This window comes from Thalassophryne amazonica, chromosome 1, assembly GCF_902500255.1.
Source record: "Thalassophryne amazonica chromosome 1, fThaAma1.1, whole genome shotgun sequence".
NCBI lineage: Eukaryota > Metazoa > Chordata > Actinopteri > Batrachoidiformes > Batrachoididae > Thalassophryne > Thalassophryne amazonica.
Genome location: NC_047103.1, coordinates 67,930,336 through 67,955,680, shown reverse-complemented (window position 1 = coordinate 67,955,680; position 25,345 = coordinate 67,930,336). Strand labels below are relative to the sequence as shown.

The following is a 25,345-nucleotide window of genomic DNA, read 5'->3' as shown; positions in this document are numbered from 1 at the left end:
TCCACCAGGTGATTTTACTGATTAATATCACTTTGAGCAGATGGAATCAGTTAATCAGTGAAATCACCTGGTGGAGTCAGTGGCTGCAAAGAAAACCTGCACCCTCATGGCTCTTTCTGGAACAGGTTGCCTACCCCTGTACTAGAACATTGGACAAATAGTCCAGCAGTTAAGGGATAGAATCGTGCACTTTTTTACAAAAGCGCCAAACTTTGTCCAGGGACTTTAGGTTATATTAAGTCATGTCAAAGCGGGAGACATTTGATTTTAGCCCTGTATCCTGCTTTTTTTTAAAAGGGTGTTTGCATGGTTATAATACAGTGTATATTTTGCTATTCATATGACAATACGATCATATGGTTATTATGTAGGGGGCCAGTGATCAAGACTGGACATTGTTAAGCTGTAGAGAATGGCTACTGCAACTAGTGCAAAGCTATACTGAGCTTATGTGATCATGTATCTTCTGTCGCGTGGCGTCATACGTCATCGTACATCCTTATACATTAGCAGGGTGGTATGTTTCAAAATGGAAAGAGGTACAGGACTCATTTCAGGCCTGTAGGGATCTTTAACAGGCCTCTACCTCTGAGACATAAAATTAGGTCACTGTGATCTTCCTAGCATGAAAGCTGTAGAGAGTAGTTCATTAAAAATATTCATGAAACATTTGTGCATATCTAGGAAGTTTGCCAACCAGGTATTTACAATGTTTTCAGTTAAAAAATATGGTGATAATCGTCTTAACACCAATAACATAAAATAATAATGATAACAACAACAACAACAATAATAATAATAATGGTTATGGCCAAAACTGATTTCTTGTAATTAATAAAAAAGCATTTCTTTCTGTTCAAACACTGTTGTTATTTTAGAGTGTAAATATGTTAGAGTGCATGAGTATGCATCTTTCCTTTGACCTATGCTCGCAAACAGCTATACTGCATAGGTATATTGATATTCACAATGAGGTAGACAATATTTAGTCACTTTCCCTAGATTAACGCTTTTTCTAAGAGTGTAAGCACACTGAAGTACATTCGAAGCATCCCTACTTAGCCTTAATACATTTTTCATAACCTTCAAGTTTATATTATGAACTTAAAAAGACATTTGGATAAGGGTTTGTCAGGAATTATATGCTGTAGAAGGCTGAAAATGGTTATTCTCTTAAACCCAAGTTTTTAGAGTGTAGACGTTTATGGATTCAATGTCTCCCGATCTTATATACTTCAGGACACTATAAAGTACCTCTGATAAAGTTTTGGCGCTTTTGTATAAAAGTGCATGATTCCCCTAAACTTTGTCCCTTAGCCGCCAGACTAAAATGGGAAGGTAGAGTATTAGAAACAGTTCAAATTAAGAGACAGACTTAGGAAAAAAGGAAAATCCATGTAAAAAAACATGTACTGTCAGACAAGGTTTGCCGAGAATACCTAAATAACTTTAAAAGACATTGTTTGAGTACCAGCAGATAAAGCCAGCAACAATCCTAATAGTTTGCAAAAAATATTACTTAGATGTAGTTTTAAAGGAACTCAACACTAGTGATGAGACTAACCCACAAATATATATGTCTTATAATAGTCACATAGAAGATATTGTTACAAAACACAAGAATTTATGACTAAATATAACATTAAAATTACTACCGATATGAAAACCTACCATCCCTGGTTCTCAAGAGGCACCTAAGTGGCTCTACTCTACTCTTTTCTACTCTTCTATTTTACTCTTCCTTTTTAGATATTTAGATATATCTTAGTATACGAGCATAGTTCCACCTTAGAATAGGAATATAATATATAAGATATACCTACTGAATTTTCATGTATGTATGTACAATAGTGTTCAGAATAATAGTAGTGCTATGTGACTAAAAAGATTAATCCAGGTTTTGAGTATATTTCTTATTGTTACATGGGAAACAAGGTACCAGTAGATTTAGAAGATTCTCACAAATCCAACAAGACCAAGCATTCATGATATGCACACACTTAAGGCTATGAAATTGGGCTATTAGTAAAACAAAAAAGTACACTCAACAAAAATATAAATGCAACACTTTTGGTTTTGCTCCCATTTTGTATGAGATGAACTCAAACATCTAAAACTTTTTCCACATACACAATATCACCATTTCCCTCAAATATTGTTCACAAACCAGTCTAAATTTGTGATAGTGAGCACTTCTCCTTTGCTGAGATAATCCATCCCACCTCACAGGTGTGCCATATCAAGATGCTGATTAGACACCATGATTAGTGCACAGGTGTGCCTTAGACTGTCCACAATAAAAGGCCACTCTGAAAGGTGCAGTTTTTTTTTTTATTGGGGGGGGGGGGGGGATACCAGTCAGTATCTGGTGTGACCACCATTTGCCTCATGCAGTGCAACACATCTCCTTTGCATAGAGTTGATCAGGTTGTCAGTTGTGGCCTGTGGAATGTTGGTCCACTCCTCTTCAATGGCTGTGCGAAGTTGCTGGATATTGGCAGGAACTGGTACACGCTGTCGCATACGCCGGTCCAGAGCATCCCAAACATGCTCAATAGGTGACATGTCCGGTGAGTATGCCGGCCATGCAAGAACTGGGACATTTTCAGCTTCCAAGAATTGTGTACAGATCCTTGCAACATGGGGCCGTGCATTATCCTGCTGCAACATGAGGTGATGTTCTTGGATGTATGGCACAACAATGGGCCTCAGGATCTCGTCACGGTATCTCTGTGCATTCAAAATGCCATCAATAAAATGCACCTGTGTTCTTCGCCCATAACAGACGCCTGCCCATACCATAACCCCACCGCCACCATGGGCCACTCGATCCACAACATTGACATCAGAAAACCGCTCACCCACACGACGCCACACACGCTGTCTGCCATCTGCCCTGGACAGTGTGAACCAGGATTCATCCGTGAAGAGAACACCTCTCCAACGTGCCAAACGCCAGCAAATGTGAGCATTTGCCCAGTCAAGTCAGTTATGACGACGAACTGGAGTCAGGTCGAGACCCCGATGAGGACGACGAGCATGCAGATGAGCTTCCCTGAGACAGTTTCTGACAGTTTGTGCAGAAATTCTTTGGTTATGAAAACCGATTGTTTCAGCAGCTGTCCGAGTGGCTGTTCTCAGACGATCTTGGAGGTGAACATGCTGGATGTGGAGGTCCTGGGCTGGTGTGGTTACACGTGGTCTGCGGTTGTGAGGCTGGTTGGATGTACTGCCAAATTCTCTGAAACGCCTTTGGAGACGGCTTATGGTAGAGAAATGAACATTCAATACATGAGCAACAGCTCTGGTTGACATTCCTGCTGTCAGCATGCCAATTGCACGCTCCCTCAAATCTTGCGACATCTGTGGCATTGTGCTGTGTGATAAAACTGCACCTTTCAGAGTGGCCTTTTATTGTGGGCAGTCTAAGGCACACCTGTGCACTAATCATGGTGTCTAATCAGCATCTTGATATGGCACACCTGTGAGGTGGGATGGATTATCTCAGCAAAGGAGAAGTACTCACTATCACAGATTTAGACTGGTTTGTGAACAATATTTGAGGGAAATGGTGATATTGTGTATGTGGAAAAAGTTTTAGATCTTTGAGTTCATCTCATACAAAATGGGAGCAAAACCAAAAGTGTTGCATTTATATTTTTGTTGAGTGTAGAAAAGGGGGTGTTCACAATAATAGTAGTGTGGCATTCAGTCAGTGAGTTCGTCAGTTTTGTGGAACAAACAGGTATGAATCAGGTGTCCCCTATTTAAGGATGAAGCCAGCACCTGTTGAACATGGTTTTCTCTTTGAAAGCCTGAGGAAAACAAGATTTTCAAGACACTGTTCAGAAGAACAGCGTAGTTTGATTAAAAAGTTGATTGGAGGGGGGAACACCTATACGCAGGTGCAAAAAATTATAGGCTGTTCATCTACAATGATCTCCAATGCTTTAAAATGGACAAAAAACCAGATGTGTGGAAGAAAACGGAAAACAACCATCAAAATGGATAGAATAACCAGAATGGCAAAGGCTCATCCATTGATCAGCTCCAGGATGATCAAAGACTGTCTGGAGTTACCTGTAAGTGCTGTGACAGTTAGAAGATGCCTGTGTGAAGCTAATTTATTTGCAAGAATCCCCCGCAAAGTCCCTCTGTTAAATAAAAGACGTGCAGAAGAGGTTACAATTTGCCAAAGAACACATCAACTGGTCTAAAGAGAAATGGAGGAATATTTTGTGGACTGATGAGACTAAAATTGTTCTTTTTGGGTCCAAGGGCCGCAGACAGTTTGTGAGACGACCCCCAAACTCTGAATTCAAGCCACAGTTCACACTGAAGACAGTGAAGCATGGTGGTGCAAGCATCATGATATGGCATGTTTCTCCTACTATGGTGTTGGGCTTATATATTGCATACTAGGTATCATGGATCAGTTTGGATATGTCAAAATACTTGAAGAGGTCATGTTGCCTTATGCTGAAGAGGACATGCCCTTGAAATGGGTGTTTCAACAAGACAATGACCCCAAGCACACTAGTAAATGAGCAAAATCTTGGTTCCAAACCAACAAAATGAATGCCTCGCAGATGTGAAGAAATCATGAAAAACTGTGGTTATACAACTAAATACTAGTTTAGTGATTCACAGGATTGCCAAGAAGCAGTTTGAACATAATAGTTTTGAGTTTGTAGCGTCAACAGCAGATGCTACTATTATTGTGAACACCCCCTTTTCTACTTTTTTTTACTAATAGCCCAATTTCATAGCCTTAAGAGTGTGTATATCATGAATGCTTGGTCTTGTTGGATTTGTGAGAATCTACTGAATCTACTGGTACCTTGTTTCCCATGTAACAATAAGAAATATACGCAAAACCTGGATTAGTCTTTTTAGTCACATAGCACTACTATTATTCTGAACACTACTGTATATCAGTATACGGTACATATTTCATGTTTAATTTTTTCTGTGGTGTATAAGATGTCTTGTTTTTCTTTTTTTTGTGGTGTACACTAGCTGACAATAAGACTATTCTATTGTAAACACTCTTTCTATTCCTTACATAGCTACAATATGGAGAATTTAAATGGACTTCATTGTGCTTTTGAAGCAGAATCTCAAAGCACTTTATAATGATGCCTCAAGTTCACCCATTCACATACCCACTCACACACTGGTGTCACCATGTTACTGTGCAATGCACTCTGCATCAGTATTTGTGGCCAGCACAAACCCATTCACAGAGCATGTGGTGCACTTAAGCTCCTCTCACACAGATGACATGTGCATAGTATTTAGAGATGCATGAAGCACTCACCGCACAATTTGCAACTATCTGCCACAAACACGTCACTACTGGCCACAAACACATCATACAATGCCCTAAGGTTGCCCGTATTCGCCAGTGGTGTGGTGAGTGTTTTGGTCATGTTCCCTTACATGCTAAGTAATACCAGAGCACAAGCTGAGCTTCTCCCAGATCCCAGGGGAGGTTGGAGACATGGAGTCCGAGTGGACCATGTTCTCCACCTCCACTGTCGATGTGGCCGCTCGTAGCTGTGGTCGCAAGGTCTCTGGTGCCTGTCGCGGTGGCAATCCCTGAACCCGGTGGTGGACGCCGGAAGTAAGGGATGCCATCAAGCTGAAGAAGGAGTCCTACTTGTCTTTGTTGGTAAATGGGACCCCGGAGGCAGCTGACAGGTACCGGCAGGCCAAGCGTGCTGCAGCCTGTGCGGTCGCAGAGGAAAAAACTCGGGTCTGGGAGGAGTTTGGGGAGGCCATGGAGGAGGACTATCGGTCGGCCTAGAAGAAATTCTGGCAAACCGTCTGACGCCTCAGGAGGCAGAAGCAGCTCTACGCCAACACTGTCTATAGTGCGGGTGGGGAGCTGTTGACCCTGACTGGGGATGTTGTCAGGCGGTGGAAACAATACTTCGAGGATCTCCTCAATCCCATTGTCACGTCTTCTGAAGAGGAAGCAGAGAATGGGGACTCAGAGGCGGACTCATCCATTACCCAGGCCGAAGTCACCGAGGTGGTCAGAAAGCTCCTTGGTGGCAAGGCTCCAGTGGTGGACGAAATCCATCCTGAGTACCGTAAGTCTCTGGATGTTGTGGGACTGTCTTGGTTGACATGCCTCTGCAACATCGCGTGGCAGATGGGGACAGTGCCTCTGGATTGGCAGACCGGGGTGGTGGTCCCTCTGTTTAAGAAGGGGGACCGGAGGGTGTGTTCCAACTATAGGGGGATCACACTCCTCAGCCTCCCCAGTAAGGTCTATTCCAGAGTACTGGAGAGGAGAATTTGACCGATAGTCAAACCTCAGATTCAGAAGGAGCAGTGTGGTTTTCGTCCTGGTCGCAGCACACTGGACCAGCTCTATACCCCCCATCGGGTGCTCGAGGGTTCATGGGAATTCACCCAACCAGTCCACATGTGCTTTGTGGATCTGGAGAAGGCGTTCAACTGTGTCCCTTGAGGCACCCTGTGGGGGGTGCTCCGGGAGTACAGGGTCCGGGGTCCTTTGCTAAGGGCTATCCAGTCCCTGTACAACTGCAGCAGTAGCTTGGTTCGCATTGCCGGTATTAAGTCAAACCTATTTCATGTGTACTTTGGCCTCCGCCAGGGCTGTCCTTTGTCACCGGTTCTGTTCATTACCATTATGGACAGAATTTCTAGGTGCAGCCAGGGTGTAGAGGGGGTCTGGTTTGGGAGCCACAGAATCTCATCTCTGCTGTTTGCGGATGATGTGGTTCTGTTGGCTTCGTCAAATCAGGACCTTCAGGGTGCACTGGGGCGGTTTGCAGCCGAGTGTGAAACGTCTGGGATGAAAATCAGCACCTCCAAATCCGAGGCCATGGTTCTCGACCAGAAAAAGGTGCCTTGCCCTCTTCAGGTCGGTGGAGTGTCCTTGAGATGTCAATGAGATTTGGTGTCCATGAGATTTGGCTCATGACCGAAAGAACAAGATCGCGAGTACAAACGGCCGAGATGAGTTTCCTCTGCAGGGTGGCTGGGCGCTCCCTTAGAGATAGGGTGAGGAGCTTGGAGTCAAGCCGCTGCTCCTCCATGCTGGAGGGACTACATCTCTCAGCTGGCTTGGGAACACCTCGGGGTTCCCCCAGAGGAGCTGGGGGAGGTGTGTGTGGATCGTGAAGTCTGGGCGGCTTTGCTTGAGCTGCTGCCCCCACGACCAGACCCCAGATGAAACGCAACAAAAATGGATGGATGGATGGACTAAGAAATCACATGTACATAAGTATTCACTCCTTTTGATCAATACTTTGTTGATGCACCTTTGGCAGCAGTTACAGCCTCAAGTCTTGAATATGATGCCACAAGCTTGGCACACTTATTTTTAGGCAGTTTTGCCCATTCCTCTTTGCAGCATCTCTCAAGTTTCATCAGGATGGATGGGGAGCATTGGTCAGCTTTGTGGGAAGAGCAATTTGTGCACTGAATGCTGCTGGTCCTGCCATTTTATGATTGTGATTGAGCGTTTTAACTAGGTTTTATGTAGAATTTTTAGGGTTATTTATTATTCTATTTATTTATTTTAAATGTGCTTTTAAGAGATTGTTTTTAATTTCATTGTCATGCACAGTATTTTTTTCTGGTGTCATGTACAATGATAATAATAAATTCTATTCTATTCTATTCTATTCTGCATTTTCACTGATTGTAGGTCAAGTTTAATTGTACTTAAGTCCTCGCCGAGCACCACTTGATGTTCCATCTTAAAAGTAGCTTCAATGTCCTTTCTTAGGGCTCTGTCACACAAGAGCATGAATGAGCGCGAATGCCGTATGAATCAGCTGAATAGGGAAAACAGCCAGAATTGGAGCCGTGTACAAATACTGTACGAATACTCAGAATGTGTTTTCAAAGCCCCTTGAATGATTCTCACACATTCGGAGTGCACCAGCTCCCAAATCCAGGTCGACTACCCAGAGTGCAGGTCGACTGCAGACACAACACATAACAAAAAAAAATCACAACAGAATAAAATAAAAAAAGACAAAGTATAAAAAGAACACAGCACAAAACACCACAATGCCGGCAAGGGGGGGAGGGCGAGTGCTGTGGACCACTCTGTTATAGACCTGCCATGTCACACTGCTGGATGTCGAAAGACAGCCAACCCATGGACAGATAACACGTAAACCAGGGTTTCCTGACTATTGCATCACTGTAGTGCATGTGTGATCGGATTATTACGGACATCTGATCATCGACATGCACACCCACAGCCGTTATTACCGGTGTCACTGACCGAAAGGTCCCCCCTAAAAATTGCCCCCCCACCGCCCCTAAATTCAGCATTATTTTAAAATAAAAGACAGGGAAGCGATCAGAGCAGGACAGCAGCACGTCTGAGTCTGACTCTCTGTGTCTGGCTCAGACGCCCAAAGCAATCAAAGGGAATAATGTGATTATTAACCATCAGATGTGTTATGTGTCGGACGCAGCTCGGAGAACCGACCAGCGTTTGAAGGACCCAGTATGAAATAAGCAGAGCACGGTACAAAGGCTAACTGAATTTAATACATAACAGTGATAATATAATAACAAAAAGGTGCGGCCTGGCGTGGTGCGCTCCCAGCAGCGCTAACGGTCCGGAGCCAGAAGCTGTTTCGGACCCAAGGACCCCGCCGACACCCCCCAGGTGGCCGCAACAACCGAGTCTGTGAAAGAAGGAACCATTATGTGAGTCCACACTCTACACACAGAGAGAACACTTAAAGGTGTACAAACAGCAAACACTTCCTGGCTTGATTACTGATCAGCTTCCCAACCTGCAGGCATGGAACATCCAGTTCACAAAACTCCACTGCAGTGGAAGCTGATACATGACTAACAAACAGCTCAATACAATAAGGTGTGAGGGACACCACATTTACTGACTGTATAACTGTTAGTCACAAAATCTAACGTACCTCAGGAAGTGTGCTGACGAGCGTGAAACCTCACCCCCTCCTCTTTCACAGACTGTGCATCAAACCTGGACGTTCTCAGCATCCGCTGCTGATGAGATGGCTCCCGAGACGACGATCTCACCCGTCTGGTCACAAGGTCGAGTCTCTGGCAAATACACACTGTGCACTCCAGTCTTAAATGCCAACATGTTCCAATCCATCCAGATGCACCACAGCTGTGAGTCCTGACGAGTCGCAGGTGATCAGGGTGAGGTCCTGACAGCCTCAGCAACACAGCCACTCAGTCCCAAACACACGCCACCTGGGAGGAAAACCAAAAGACAGAAACAAACCGGCAGCCAGGCCCCCCCAGCCATATAACAAGATGACAAGGTAAAACTTCTTAAATCATTCTAAAGTCAGTTTTAATCAGAAACATGGCAGTTTTAAGCAGAAACGAGGCAATAATTGGTGAATCGCTGCTGACGCTCCCAAATGACGCATGCTCAGCAGCACGTCAGATTCAGACATGCTGCTGTGGCACTCTGATCGCTCCCATCTTTTACTATGAAATAATGCTGAATTTATGTGGAAATGATTGTTGCACCCAGAATTACAGTTTTTAGCAAGAAAGCCTTCAAGGAGGTCCAAGACATGCTGACATTATATTGTATTTAACTGCCATGTCAGCAGTGTGCTACTATATGTGTGTATGAACACAGACAGACACAATGAAACTTAAAAAACCTTGACCCGAACACCAATGGATGAGTATAAACTGTACTTCAGATACCTGTTGAAACGTTCTCAACCACCCAAATTTTCTTATATTTGGTCTTGATATGAAGTTGGACCACTTAGCACCTGAGACTGTGTATCCAGCAGGAACCATTTATCCACATTCATTGCCTTGAAGAAATACTTCAATGTGACAGAAATTTTTTTCACCAACCTCGCTCGACGAAAACAGTCAGACCCACTGAGAGAATGACCATGAGCCGCTGAACTCTGCGTGTTGCTACTATTCAGTGATTTGAAAAGAAACTTTGTATAACTAAGGTGCCTGTGCGGGAGAAGAGAGAAGTGAAGAGAAAGTGATGAATAGACTGTCAGGGGACACTGGAAACTAACAAAAAGAGTAGTCGTTACAAAGAGTCTTGATGGTTGTTTGAAGGCAAAGGGACACTGTCTCGTCCTCAGTCTTTATGTTTAATGACAACCTTGAACAGCTCTGTGCACTGCTTCTAGCACATGTGAATAATAATTAACGTCTTACCTCAGGAGCATGTGGCAGGAGTTGCAGGACGTTATCCTTTCAAATGTGTTCATCCGAAACTCGTGAAAGTTGTTCGTGGAGTTCTCAGGATGAATGTTGGATCTACACAGACAAAAACATACAGCTGTCGTTTGATGTGAGAAAATTGTACAAAATATGAGTTGGTTGTTTTCAGCACTCAAAAGCCTCAGAAATATCACTGTACAGCCCAGTCTCTCACATTTTTTTTTTCATGCTCCCGTGACGAAATGAGTCAAATTTTCGTGACGGGGCTTCTTTTTTTTAACTCACTACTACTAACCCTACTCCCACCCCCAACCGTAAGCTTAATCATAACTTAATTCTACTCCTTCCCCCACCCTAACCATAACCACCCTGACCCCCTCACCCCCACTTCACTTTTAATTTTGTGCAGCCATCACAGAATAAATTTGAATGAATCTGTGCTGCCGTAATGAAAATGAGACGCTTTTCGTCACAATATCACGAACCAATAGATAAATGTATATTTCGTGCTGCTGAATCACGACTTGCCGTGAGACCAGGTTGCACTGTAATGATCCAAGCAAATAACAGGTCAACACTAGAACCATTGTTGCCATCACAGGACTGTCTTCATTTAAGCTAGCAATTACTGTGAGTGCTATGACATCTGGGAAATTAGTGTTCAGCATGTTGTAAATCATTTGTAAAATAAATAACTTCCTCAGTATTTGTGCCGCTTGTGTTTTTGAAGTGAGATTAGTCATGTGTCATTCAATATGACAGAACTGCACCTTCTTACTTCTTCTTCCTACTTCCTAGTAGCACATTCTCTGAGTTCTAAGGCTTATCTAGTTGATGGCCATAATAATTTTATCAGCAATTGCAAACTCAATATGTACCGAGCAACATAAATTGCACCAATCAGGGTCTTAAAAGAAGAGGCGTCTAAATGGCAAGGACAAACACAGCATGAAAAACTGTAATGCCACACTTCAAGTACTGATCAAGTAACCCAAATAAAAATGATCATGACCCACATATTTTGTTGTGGAGGCATTGCATTCAGCGTGTGCGTGAACATCTTCCTCTTTTGTCACTCTTTTGTCACTTCTGGCAGAGGGGGAGAAAAAGCATTTTCATTGTTGGAAAAAGGCATGACATAAACCAATCAAAACCACCAACCCCAGGTGGAATGATCAACATCCCCACGTGGGGGTACTGTTGAGAAAAAAAAGCCAGAAAAGACCACAGAATTGGATTTAGCAAACCTATAGGTGTTAACGCTGCCTCCAGCTGGACAACAGGAGGAATGACAAAGTGTCAGGCCTGTGACATGTCCAATACAAGTCAGAGAGGTCTTGTTTTGGACAGGAATTGTTTTTCTGAGTGGCACTTGCAAATAGTTGTACAAAAAAAATGCTTGAAGGAGTTACTGCATTTTAATGTACATAGTTGCATGTACATTTGTTGTTTGCTACATTTGTACATATGTTTTTGAAATTTATAATTTATATGTGCATTCAAAGTTATAAAAATGGTTTGTTAAACATTTTTGTGGTTTTCGCAGAAAAAAAAAAACTTTTTCCTATTCGGATTTTATGTTTTTGTGTGAATTTCATTGTGTTAATACAGTATGTCAGAATAAAAGAAAAACACAGTCACACAGATGAGGTTGTGCTGAAAAATGACACCAAACAAGACAAAGTAAACAGTTTTAAAGCTAAATTATGAAGGCAAAATCAAACATAGATAAAATGGCCAATTATACCTTTTTTAACCTTTTTTTTTTGTTACTTTTTTTTTACAGAACTATAATTAAAACATCAATTTCAAACCAAAAATATTTTTTGCATCTAAGTGCAGCCAATCTTTTCTGTGGCGACAACCCCAATTCCAATTAAGTTGGGACATTGTGTGAAATGTAAATAGCAACAGAATACAATGATTTGCAAATCCTATTCAACCTATATTCAGCTGAATACACCACAAAGACAAGATATTTAATGTTCAAACTGATAAACTTTATTGTTTTTGTGCAAATATTTGCTCATTTTGAAATGGATACCTGCAACACATTTAAAAAAAAAGCTGGGACAGTGGCAACAAAAGACTGGGAAAGTTGATGAATGCTCACAGAACACCTGTTTGGAACATTCCACAGGTGAACAGGTCAATTGAAAACAGGTGAGTGTCATGATTGGGTATAAAAGGAGCACCCCCAAAAGCGTCAGCCGTTCACAAGCAAAGATGGGGAGAGGATCACCACTTTGTAAACAACTGCATGAAAAAAACAGTCCAACAGTTTAAGAACAATGTTTCTCAGCGTTCAATTGCAAGGAATTTAGGAATTCCATCATCTACAGTCCATAATATAATCAAAAGATTCAGAGAATCTGGAGAACATTCTACATGTACAGTAAGTGGCAAGGCTGAAAACCAACACTGAATGGCCGTGACCTTCAATCCATCAGATGGCACTGCATTAAAAACCGACATCATTGTGTAAAGGATCTTACCGCGTGGGCTCAGGGACACTTCAGAAAACCATTGTGAGCTAACATAGTTCATCGCTACATCTACAAGTGCAAGTTAAAACTCTACCATGAAAGCCATACATCAACAATATCCAGAAACCCCACTGCCTTCTCTGGGCCCAAGCTCATTTGAAATGGACAGATGCAAAGTAGAAAAGTGTGCTGTGGTCTGATGAGTCCACATTTCAAATTGTTTTTGGAAATCATGGATGTCGTGTCCTTCGGACAAAAGAGGAAAAAGACCATCCAGATTGTCACCAGCGCAAAGTTCAAAAGCCAGCATCTGTGATGGTATGGGGGTGTGTTAGTGCCCATGGCATGGGCAATGTACACATCTGTGAAGGCACCATCAGTGCTGAAAGGTACATCCAGGTTTTGGAGCAACACATGCTGTCATCCAAGTAACGTCTTTTTCAGGGTCGTCCCTGCTTATTTCAGCAAGACAGTGCCAAGCCACATTCTGCACGTGTTACAACACCGTGGCTTCATAGTAAAAGAATGCGGGTACTAGACTGACCTACCTGCAGTCCAGACCTGTCACCCATTGAAAATGTGTAGCGCATTATGAAGTGCAAAATACAAATACAACAACGGAGACCCTGGACTGTTGAACAACTGAAATGGTACATCAAGCAAGAATGGGAAAGAATTCCATCAACAAAGCTTCAACAATTACTGTCCTCAGTTCCCAAACGCTTATTGAGTGTTGTTAGAAGGAAAGGTGATGTAACACAGTGGTAAACATACCACTATCTCAGCTTTTTTGAAACGTGATGCAGGCATCCATTTCAAAATGAGCAAATATTTGCACTAAAACAATAAAGTTTATCAATTTGAACATTAAATATCTTGTCTTTGTGATGTATTCAATTGAATATAGGTTGAAGACGATTTGCAAATCATTGTATTCTGTTTTTATTTACATTTTACACAATGTCCCAACTTCATTGCAATTGGGGTTGTACTAGCAGGGTTCTCTAAAGTGGGATTTCAGAAAAAGACAAGTGAGGACTACTTGAAGAGAATACGTGCACATTCCTCACCCCTTAGGACACAGCTGTGCATCAGCAGACGGGCCTGCAGAAAACTGCTATTTTAAGACACATCTTATTAAATTATTTAATGATTTCCAGTTTTCCGCGACCCTTAATTGGACTAAGCAGTTGAAGATGTGTGTGTTTGTGTGTGTGTGTGTGTGATTTCCAGTTTTACAGTCACTAATTGGTGACAATCCATAAACCTTTTGGCAAATACACACTGGTGCTATTTCTCCAATTTCAACAGTCAAACTGAATTAACAGTGATTCCTGAGGAAAACAGGATGAACTCCACTGAGAGGGAGGCAGTGAGTGCTTCAGAGTGCTGCTGATCTGAACTAACTATTGCTGCTGTCGCTTGCAGTTAACTTAAAACATTAGCAGTGATTTCAATTCTGACTGAAGCACCTCCAGACTGACTGGTTTTGGATCTTTCTGGTGAATGCAACTCATGGCACACGATTCTCTGTGCAACTGTCATAACAAAAACTCGTGCAAGGCTTGGATTTATTGAATAAAGCATCTCTGCTTGAATTAAATTACAACTTTATTTCACAATTTAGGCAACTGAGTCATACCTAACTCTAGATCAAACGCAGATCTCAAGCATGTGCTTAGCACATTTTTCAAATTCTCACCAACCTTCATGTTGCACAGACGCTTTCCCTTTGTTTTTATTTAGTCTTTTAAATTGGTTAAATGTGCTGCTGTAGTTAAACCATTAACATCTTCCCCTGTATGTGTTCATACATTGAGAAGCGAGACGGTTGGTGGATTACCTGTGGAACAATATTTCTGTTCTACATGTCACTCTAGCCACAAGTTCATCTGTGTAGTGGATTTTGGTTCAGGTTCAGCTTGTGGACCGGTTGATGCAGTTCCTCTACTGTAGACTACAGACCCACACGAGAGCTTTTATCTTGGAGTTCTTTTTCCTATCAGACTATCATCTGGCTATAAACTATACTATCAATGCTGAATTGTGAAACTCTTAGAATATAGCTCCTGACATTTTGGACATGGTGACGCAAAAAACATTTACTTACAAAGACAGCAATGCTTTAATCAAATAAAACAAATACCCAACTATGTTTTATTAATAATAATAAAAAAAAGTGACTACAGTTTTGAGGAGGAAAGCAACCTAATGTGCAAAACATGTTGATGAAGAGTGGCTGCTAAGTTCCTCTCTCACACAGAAGGCATGTGTGTGGTATGTTAGTGATGACTGCAAGTGTGCTCTACCCGTGTGACCGCGTATCTGCATGACGGGTGAGCGCTGCGTTTGCCTGACATTTGGTGGTGCTTAATGCAGCATGTAAAACCGTAGCATTGCCTGCCACTTCCTGGCCAGTGTTTTATAAACATTGTCTCTGTTTTTTGTCATTTCATCAAGATTTGGAGGTTCTGAACAACCTGGTGCTTTCCAGCTTCTTACGCAGACTGTGTGTGAGATGTGTTTGTGGCAAGCTGTGGTGGATCGTGGATAGTTAGGTGACAACTTATACATGCTGTCTGTGTGAGAGGGGCTTAAGTCATCTCTAGCCCTATATATATCTGGCCCCATGCTAACAAGTAGGAAAATGATCAGTTTTATGGAACTTGTGATCTTGAGTGTTTAAAAGCCCATGCAACATTTTTGATACATGTATGTCATTTGTGTCTATAATACAAAATATGCTAAACATAGTGACAGTTAGAACTTAACACCCCATCAATGATAATGATACACATCATGAGTCAACTGTCAGTTTGGCAACAGAAATTCAACTTAGTTTATGCCTGGAGCAGTCAGAGGCTCCATGCTATACAGAAAAAATGGATTACACTGGGTTTAAGCCTGGTTTATGCTGATTTCACAAGGGCTATGCTGCAGTCATGGTGCTACACAAGAAGTGACTTTGGAGTGCAATGTGTGGACTTTTATCAAACTTGAGTAATGGATTCAAAAATAAGGTGAGTTATTCATTTTCTGTACCCCCTTACTCCAATCAAGGATCAGAGGGTGGCTGGAGCTTATCCCAGCAATTTTAGGGTGCAAGACAGGGTACACCCTGCACAGGACACCAGTCTATCACAGGGCCACACTTAGACAAACACATTCACACAAACACACACGCACACCAAGGGTCAATTTAGAGTTTCCAATTTACCCATCCTACATGTTTTGGCTTTTTTTTGGGGGGGGGGGGGGGGCAGTGCATCTGGAGGGAACCCACGTAAGCATGGGTAGAACATGCAAACTCCACAAAGCAAGGGCCAGGGCCAGGTTTCATGAAGTGTTCTAATCTTTAAGTATACTAAAGTTACTTAGCCATCTACGGTTAGCTGCCCAACATTAGCCATCTAATCACCGTTTCATATTGACGGGTAAACTTGTAGATTAGCGCTCTGTCCAATGACTAATGTTAAAACATTAATCGTCTAAGTGAGTTTAGTCAACTAAACAAGGTAAGACTGCCGGTTTACTGCCTGCTACATTTGGCAGCTGTGTTTTTACCTCGGGTCGCTGTGTAGAGTCGATCAGTTACCTGGTCCCAGTGGCCGGGCTGGATGCTGGAAAAGTTTGGATCCGGTGCCTTCCTGTTGCCCGTCTCCAACAGTGCGGAGTGAATTTCCAAAATCTACGGCCGGTAGCACGCGAAACCGGCAATGCTCGTGTGAAGGTGACCACTGAGACCCCAGCAAGGATAGCGCTGGTAAACGCTTGTTCGCTGGCAAATAAAACGTTTGTTATTAAGGACTTTATCCTGTCTCGTGGACTGGATTTCCTCTGCGTAACTGAGACCTGGGTTGGTATTGGTGAGTCAAGCGTCTTTTCTGAACTTTTGCCTGCTTTACTTATTTTTCTACGCCGAGAGCTCTGGGTCAAGGAGGTGGTGTAGCAACTGTTTACAGAGAAAGTTTTAAGTGTAAACAGTTTGCTTCAACATTTACAGCATCAAACTTTGAGCTAAACGCATTTGTTTTGGCTGCTGATCCTCCCGTGTTGTGTGCTGTTGTTTACAGGCCACCTAAATACAACAGAGACTTCTTAAATGACTCTTCTAACTTCTTGGCCGAAATCATGCCTCAGTTTGATCGTATATTGATTGTGGGTGATTTTAATGTTCATATATGTTGTGCTGATAATCCTATGGCCAAAGACTTTTTGGAGCTTATTGACTATTTTAACTTTGTGCAGTGTGTTTCTGGACCTACACAAGTACACGGACATACACTGGACCTTGTTTTAACTTATGGTATTTCCGTGTGTAATTTAGAAGTCTGTGATGCTGTGTTTTCTGATCATGCACCAGTTCTTTTTATCGTGCCTTATTTGTGTAACACTGTCAAACCGTGCGCTCCTGTGTGCCGCTGTCGTGTAATTAATTCAACCACTGCTGCCCAGTTCTCTGTGGCTTTTAATGATTCTCCGTTGGTTAGGGACCATTCTTACTTTGATTGTGATGTTGAACAGTTTTTCTTACACTTTGACTCTACCTGTGAGTCTATTCTCGATTGTGTGGCTCCATTTAAAATGAGCCGCCCCAAACCCAGATCTGAGCCTTGGCTAAATGAATCTACTCGTGCTGCAAGACGCGAGTGCAGGAGAGCTGAGCGAACATGGAAAAAGGATAAGCTGCAAAGTTCCTTTCAAATGTTAAAGGACTGTTGGTCCAGCTATCAGAAATGTGTAAAATCTGCTAAGGCTCTGTATTTTGCTGATATGGTTACAGCTAATAGACACAACCCTCGTGTTCTTTTTAACATGGTGAATATGGCTCTTAATGTTCCCCAGCCTGAGAGCATTGAAGCCTCACCTGTGGCATGTGAAAACTTCTTAAATTTTTTCATCAACAAGGTTCTGTCAACTAGGGCCCTTATTAGCCCTCCATCTGTTGATGTGTTTGATTCTGTCACTTGTAAAGCCATGTTGTATCAGTTTGAGCCTGTGACACTCTCCTGTTTAGAAAAAGTGGTGTCTCAGATGAAGCCTGCTGGCTCACCCAATGATCCTGTTCCTCCACGTCTGTTTAAAGAAGTGTTTCCCACAACGGCTTCCTCTGTCCTACACTGTGTTAATGGAAGCTTGATAAATGGGGTAGTGCCTGCTAGCCTGAAGCATGCAGTTGTTCAACCGTTGATAAAGAAGGCTGGTCTTGATCCTAGTGATCTATCCAACTTTCGCCCTATTTCTAAATTACCATTTTTGTCAAAAGTGTTGGAGAAAATTGTTTTTAATCAGTTGAAAGCTTTTTTAGATAAGCATGAGATCCCTGAGGTCTTTCAATCAGGTTTTAAGAATTTTCATAGTACTGAGTCACCTTTGATGAGGGTTTTTAATGACATGTTGGTGTCCACTGATTCTGGTCACACTGTTGTTTTGGTGTTGTTGGATCTGACCGCTGCGTTCGACACAGTGGATCATGAGATCCTCCTGGATCGCCTTAAGAATGTGGTCGGCATTCAGGGCTATGCTCTAGAATGGTTCAGATCCTACTTAACAGATAGGAGTTTTTGTGTAAGACTTGGAGATTTTGTTTCCTCCACAGCTCCTCTGTCATGTGGTGTCCCACAAGGGTCCATTCTTGGGCCACTTCTTTTTTCATTGTATTTGCTTCTGCTGGGATCAGTTTTTCGTAGATTTGGGGTGTCATTTCACCTTTATGCTGATGACAGTCAAATCTATGTGCCCCTAAAGCGTGAGAATGCTTTTGGTGCCAATCAACGTTTAGAGTGTATTGAGAACATTAAAGACTGGATGTCTGCAAACTTCCTACTCTTTAATGAAAAGAAAACTGACGTTCTTCTGGTCGGGCCAAGTAAATCAGGTAGTTGTGGTTCAATAAACCTTGGCCCATTGACACAATGTATTAAATCTACTGTTTGTAACCTTGGTGTGAGAATGGATGAAGATTTTAGGCTTAATAAACAAATCAGTGCTGTTGTGAAGGCAAGTTTCTTTCATTTGAGGCAGCTAGCTAAGATTAAGCCCTCACTTTCAAGGCATCACTTGGAGATTTTAATCCGTGCTTTTGTTATGACTCGGCTGGATTACTGTAATGCACTGTACGCTGGTATTATCCAGGCCTCACTTGCACGGCTGCAGCTGGTCCAGAATGCTGCAGCCCGTCTTTTGATATTTCAACTTGGTTCATGCCCAGAGCGCTCGTAGACTCCACACTGCACAAAAAGGGATTTACTCAGCTTTTAGGGTGGCGCTATGGCATGGTTGCTCACTTCAGAGCTGTATGTACAGTATATTCCCCTTCGTGCACATCTCAAAGCCACCAAAATGTCCCACTGACCTAGTCTTCTACAGTTCAAGCTACCTAGAAAAATACTATACTATACTACTATACTTGCAAAATTGAGATACAGAACAAGACAAGACCTGTTGTCAAATTCATGTACTGTAGATTTATGGCTGATCAAATTTATTTCAACAGGTCTGTTTCTGATTAGCTCAAACATTTTGTCTCAATGTCTTTCTCCTGCACATTTTCAGTTTCTTTTTAATTTTGAAAGCTTGTGCCTCTCATAAAGCATCATGTGACCCAACCTGAAGAACAGGACAAACAGTCTGTGTGAGTGACTGCTGTGACAGACTCTTATCATGCTGTCACACATAAACACTCACATGGCCATGCCAAACTGCTCCAGCCACTTCTTTTTCAGCTCTTTGGTCTTGAAGAAGAATTCAAAGCCGCTTTGGCCCTGATTGTGAGTGAGGTAGAATCCGTAGGACCACTGCAAGAGGAAAAGAAAGACACAAAATACAAGAATGCTGAATAAATACTGTGTGTTTGAGTGAATGACAAATGATGCAGGAGGGAGGTGAGCGCGACAGAGTGCAGAGAGACAGATGGAGACAAAGCAATGCAAAATGAAAGAGGGGTGACGCAGGGAGCGCAAACAAATGCTGAAGGGATGGAGGGCAGCAGAACTAACAGACAGAGACAAAACATGAAGGAGAAGAGGGAAAGAGCGTGAGGAAGCTGTGCCATGTGACTGCTGGCCATCAGGAGGCCGGCACAGACCCGGCAAGGTAGCGGGCCAGTTCTCATCCATCTCAGCCTAAATATGTATTACTCTGGTAGAATGCAGCTACGTGTGCTTTTAGATAGCACCACTAAACAAATGCAGCACTCTTTATGGCTCCGTGCTGTGGTTCAGTTGTTTTGAACTTTTGGTATTTTGCACTGCGAGGGCTTAAAACACACCAAACTCAAAGGGCTGTCAGGAGGGTGCAACAGTGCATCATTTCCCTTAAATCAAAAAAAGAAAAGCAAAGCAGCATTCCCACTGGATGCCCAGATTTCTGCTCTGCCAAGACACCGTGAAGATACAAACTTGTAAAAGAAAAGGTTTGCCTGCCTTTTTGTTAGTATTTTTATTTATTTTTTTAGTTTGTCACAGATTTTAAAATACTAAATTTATAACACAAAGTTACAACGTATCCACTCACATTATCCAAGGTACTGCTTAGCCGGGTGTCCTGAAGCATATATGAATCTGTCCATCTCTGGATTTCAATATTCAACCAACAAATCCAAACAAATTTTCATAGCAGACTGTACAGCTTCTTAGATGTGATCCTGGCCTGCTGTTCAACTATTCAAGCTGACATTTCTTCATCACTGGTTGTTAATTTCAGCCTCCATACTGAATAATGTAAAGTCTGTACAGCTCCAGGAATGATTTGGAGACATGGGTGTCACCAGGGGGCGATAGAGCTCCCCCTGGTTTTGTCATAGCACCCCCTAGAAAATAACTCCTCATTTATTATTTTAATTGAATTTCATCCCATGTTTTTCAGGTCTTGTCTACACTGAAACTGAACTTCTCCTATGCAATCTTTTTGTTTGTAATTTTCAAAAAGTGTTCCATTCAAGAAATATCTCCGTTTTCACAGATCCAATGAAACCGCGTGAAAATGCTGTAGTACATATGCCAGGCCTGTATGTAGCGCTGTAACACTTCTACAAAAAATGGAGAATTAGACGTGGGGCTAATCATTGTAGCAATGAAAGCTAAAACTTTACAAGGCGGCAGCAGTGCGCATAAAGACAAAAGCTCTGGCTTGTTGTTCGTTTGGGCTTTGTAATCACCTGTGATTTTACTCAGAAACCTCGGTGGTGCTTAAACTTGAAACTGGCTTATCAGTAGCCGACAGTGTACCAAGTCAGTACTAAAAGTTAGTGGTTAGCTGTATATGTTAGCTATATTTTTTAGCGGTTTATCGGTTCAGCATTATAAAACTTAACCTTTCAGTTATCGGATTAGCGGTTATCAAGGCTAACTTTTTGGTTAGCTGTGCCCAACACTGGCAGCCACCCACCGGAGCATGACTACAAGCTGCAAATATGTTCTGCTCCTTGTCTGTAGGAGGAAAGTACCATAAGCCCCTACCTCTTGTAGGTGGCTAACATGCTACAGAGTTAGAGGAGCTCAAAGTGAGAAGAGGAGCCTGAAGAGGTGTTGTGTGTAGAACGTCTTCATCAGGGTGAGTGACAAGGCTCACTGCACTATGTGTCAACACACTGTGTGCTAACCTATTGAAAAGGGGCCACCTCTATCCGTACCTATCCATCCATTTTCTATACCCGATTACTTCAACTGAGGGTCACAGGGTGACCAGAGCCTATCGCAGCAGTGCTTCTATCAATATGGTATTGTACACATCAACTCTGACATCTATGACAGTCGGAAGGTAATTCCTGAATAATGTGATAATACAATTAACTCTGAATGCTAGATGCTCCAGCGAAACCTGAATTATGCCCATTAGCCAATCAGATGCCTGTAGAAATTAGTAATTTTATTTTTTTATTATTATCTGGATTCTTTCACCCTAATGATTCAATCAACTTGATGTATGTCAACCTTTGACCGACCCAAAATTTGACCCAGTGAATAAAAACAAACTAAAGAGATGTATTGCCTTTTTATTTTAAGCAATGTTACATGGAAACTGTAATTAACCCGACACATGTACTAGCTGCTAACAGCAAATGTGGAGTCATAGAAAATTGTATTTGACAGCTTTTAGCCAAGGTTCCTGTAAGCCTGTGGTCTAACCTCACTTCTACAAAATCATGCATGTGGAGGAACCAGAAAAGAGTCCCTGGTATTTCAGTATGGTTGTTGTCAGCTTGCCATTACCAAAGGTTCAGGCCACAAAAAAGGGCTTCATCTTCATGAGTACAGACAACAGTGCTGTCCATCACTTTAAATATGATTCACCTTTAAAGCTACTTGTTGATGCCTTGCATGTAAATGTGATTGTTGAGACTCTCTTAGCATTCTTACTGCTGCTTCCTTTGGACAGCCACTGTCATGTTGCACATTCCTACATGACAGATGCATCCAGAAAAAAACCTGTATTACCTCCATCAGTCAGTGAAGAATGTCACTGACATCAAAAACCTCAATAAAGAAACCCAACATCAGCCCATATGGGTCTCAGCGTACTTAAGGCTGCTATTTACATCATTATTGCCCAAATCACTGTTTTCTGGCACAGTGAAGCATCACTGCTCATAATGATTGGCAATATTTTTCACGCCTTGCCACTTAGTGTAATGATAACACCATCTGGAAGAAGGTGGACTGTTCTGCTCTGACACAGTTTCTGCATTGTGCCACTAAATGAATGTAACAGTGTAGAATGTGTTGGACCAAGTATGTACCAAATAATTTATTATTACTGTATGTCCATCCGATTGGCTTAAGATGTGTTTTAAAGTGACTTTATATATGTTTATTTGATTGTATTTAAATGCATATCATCTTCTGGGCAGAAGACAGCAGCATAAAGGATATTTTGTCGTGATGTCAGAAGTGAAGGGATGTGTATTAACTGATCAAGTGCTTTGTGAATACACATTCCCACTTCATTCAAACAGAAAAGCGGATTTCAGCTGTGAAAAATGACAACAACCCATCTGATCATTCTGGATTTTTATGCAGCACTTTTTTTTCAGGCAAGTTACAATTTACAGTGAATCACACATGCATATCTGCTATAGCAGGGGTCTCCAACCGTTTTGATGCCACGACTGGGACAGTAGCTGTTCTATTTCTGATGGACTTGTGTAAGTGGGGGAGGGACCAACCCATACAACACATAGTTTGGCACCATCGATTTCTATTTACTCACAAGATGGTGGATCCACTCATGTGCTGGCTGTTGCCAGAGCGCCGCCATCTTGGTTAGGTTCTGACAACTAGACATAAATAGAAATCAATGTGGGCATGATTAATGTTTTCAAGAGACTATCACCATAAATCATAATTTTCTGTACTATTACTGTGCTGTTATATTTATTCAAACTCCCAAAGTCCCATATTTGTACAGCCAATATTTGTCAAAACAAATAGAGGAGGATCAGAATATTTATATGAATAGACTTGAATGAATTTGTTAGTCCCAGTCCAGATGGTGTGAAGCAAGATAGTAAATAATGCCATCAGCTTGTCAAACACATTATGTCTGCCACGACATGAGATACTAGTCTAATCTTAATTAATTTCATTATGTAGTTAAGTTATAGATGGGAAATAATCAGGGGTGAAAGTAAGAGCTTCACATGCTCGCATCATACAACCCCAATTCCAGGGACGCCTCTGCTTATTTCAGCAAGACAATGCCAAGCCACATTCTGCACATGTTACAACAGTGTGGCTTCGTAGTAAAAAAGTGGGGGTACTAGACTGGCCTGCCTGCAGTCCAGACCTGTCGCACATTGAAAATGCACAAAATACGACAACGGAGACCCCGGACTTTTGAACAACTGAAGTCGTACATCAAGCAAGAATGGGAAAGAATTCCACTAACAAAGCTTCAACAATTAGTGTCCTCAGTTCCCAAACACTGAGTTTTGTTAGAAAGAAAGGTGATGTAACACAGTGGTAAATACGAGGTCTCTTAGATAATAAACCGACCCTTTTATTTATTTTTTTAACTATATGGATTTGAATGACGTGCGTTTACACCAATCATGCTTGAACACTCGTGCGCATGCGTGAGTTTTTTCACACGTGTCGGTGACGTCATTTCCCTGTAGGCAGGCCTTGAGTGAGATGTGGTCCCGCCCTCTCGGCTGAATTCCTTTGTTTCACACGCTGCTCGAGACGGCGCGCGTTGCTTTATCAAAATTTTTTCTGGACCTGTGAGGAATATCCGAGTGGACACTATTCGAGAAATTAAGCTGGTTTTCGGTGAAAAGTTTAACGGCTGATGAGAGATTATGGGGTGTTTCTGTCGGTGTAAGGACTTCCCACCGAGCGGGATGTCCTGCAGCGCTTCCAGGCGCCGTCGTCGGCCTGTTTCGAGCTGAAAACATCCTAATTTAAGGCTTAATTCACCCAGGACGTCGTGAGAGAACAGAGAAGATTCAGAAGAGGCCGGCATGAGGACTTTATGCGGACATTCCACTGTTTAAGGACATTTTTTAATGAAAGACGTGTGCGCAAATTCGCCGAGTCGTTTCCGTGACGACTCGGCAAATCTGTGTGCGCCGCGACAGGAAAAACACCTCCGTGTTGAAAACCATTTGTAAAATTCAGGCGGCTTTTGATGGCTTTCAACAAGTGAGTAACTGAGAAATTGTTTAACAGCTTGGGCATGTTCCAACTTGCCCATTAAGGTTTCCAACGGAGGTGTTTTTCCTGTCGCAACCCCCCGCGGTCAGGTCCGGCCCGACATGCGACTCTGCCCGCATGTTCTTTTATTACAAAATGTCCGTTAACAATGGAATGTCCGAATAAACTCCTCATGCCGACTTCTACTGAAAGTTCTCTGTTCTCTGACGACTTACTGGGTCAACAGAGCCTGAAATGTGGAAGTTTTCAACTTGAAACGGCGAGACACTGCCGCCTTGAAGCGCAGATCGCCGTCAGGCGCCGTGGGCAGTCCTTACGGCGACACTACCAGACCAAAATCTCTCATCAGCCGTTAAAATTTTTACCGAAAATCAGCTGAATTTATCGAATGGTGTCCACTCAGTTGTGCCTTACAGTTTTGAAAAAAGTTTGATCAAACAAAGCAGCAGTCTCTGAGCCATTCCTAAACAATGAAAAAATCGACGAGAGGGTGGACCACTCCTCACTCAGACTGCCCACAGGCGAATGACGTAACCGACAGGCGTGAAAAAACTCTCGCATGCCCACGAGGGTTCAAGCATGTCTGATGTAATCACACGTGATTCAAATCCATATGGTTTTTGAAAAAAATAATAAGGTTGGATACTTTTCTAATAGACCTCGTATACCACTGTCCCAGCTTTTTAAAACATGATGCAGGCATCCATTTCAAAATGAGCAAATATTTGCACAAAAACAAGCAAGTTTATCAGTTTGAACATTAAATATCTTGTCTTTGTGGTGTATTCAATTGAATATAGGTTGAAAAGGATTTGCAAATCGTACTCTGTTTTTATTTACATTTTATACAATGTCCCAATTTCATTGGAATTGGGGTTGTATTAAAGATATTAATATTAAAGACTGTTCTTAACCACCAGTGGCACCACTTTTACGGAGTGCTTCTTCGCAATAATTTCACATAAAATGAATAAAATGAAACAGCCACACCAGCCAGGGTGAAAG

The 25,345-nt window shown here is 42.2% G+C and overlaps 1 protein-coding gene across 2 annotated transcripts in view; it reads right to left on the bottom strand.

Moving 5' to 3' along the window:
- Positions 1 to 25,345, bottom strand: part of LOC117511416 (guanine nucleotide exchange factor VAV3-like) — a 397,959-nt gene that overhangs the window by 137,355 nt on the left and 235,259 nt on the right. For both annotated transcript variants that reach the window (XM_034171445.1, XM_034171451.1), the window contains exons 15-16: positions 19,374 to 19,483; positions 10,195 to 10,296 (exon numbers count right to left, since the gene is read on the bottom strand). In XM_034171445.1, coding sequence (XP_034027336.1) covers positions 10,195 to 10,296; positions 19,374 to 19,483 — 212 coding nt within the window. The remainder of the gene's footprint in view (positions 1 to 10,194; positions 10,297 to 19,373; positions 19,484 to 25,345) is intronic.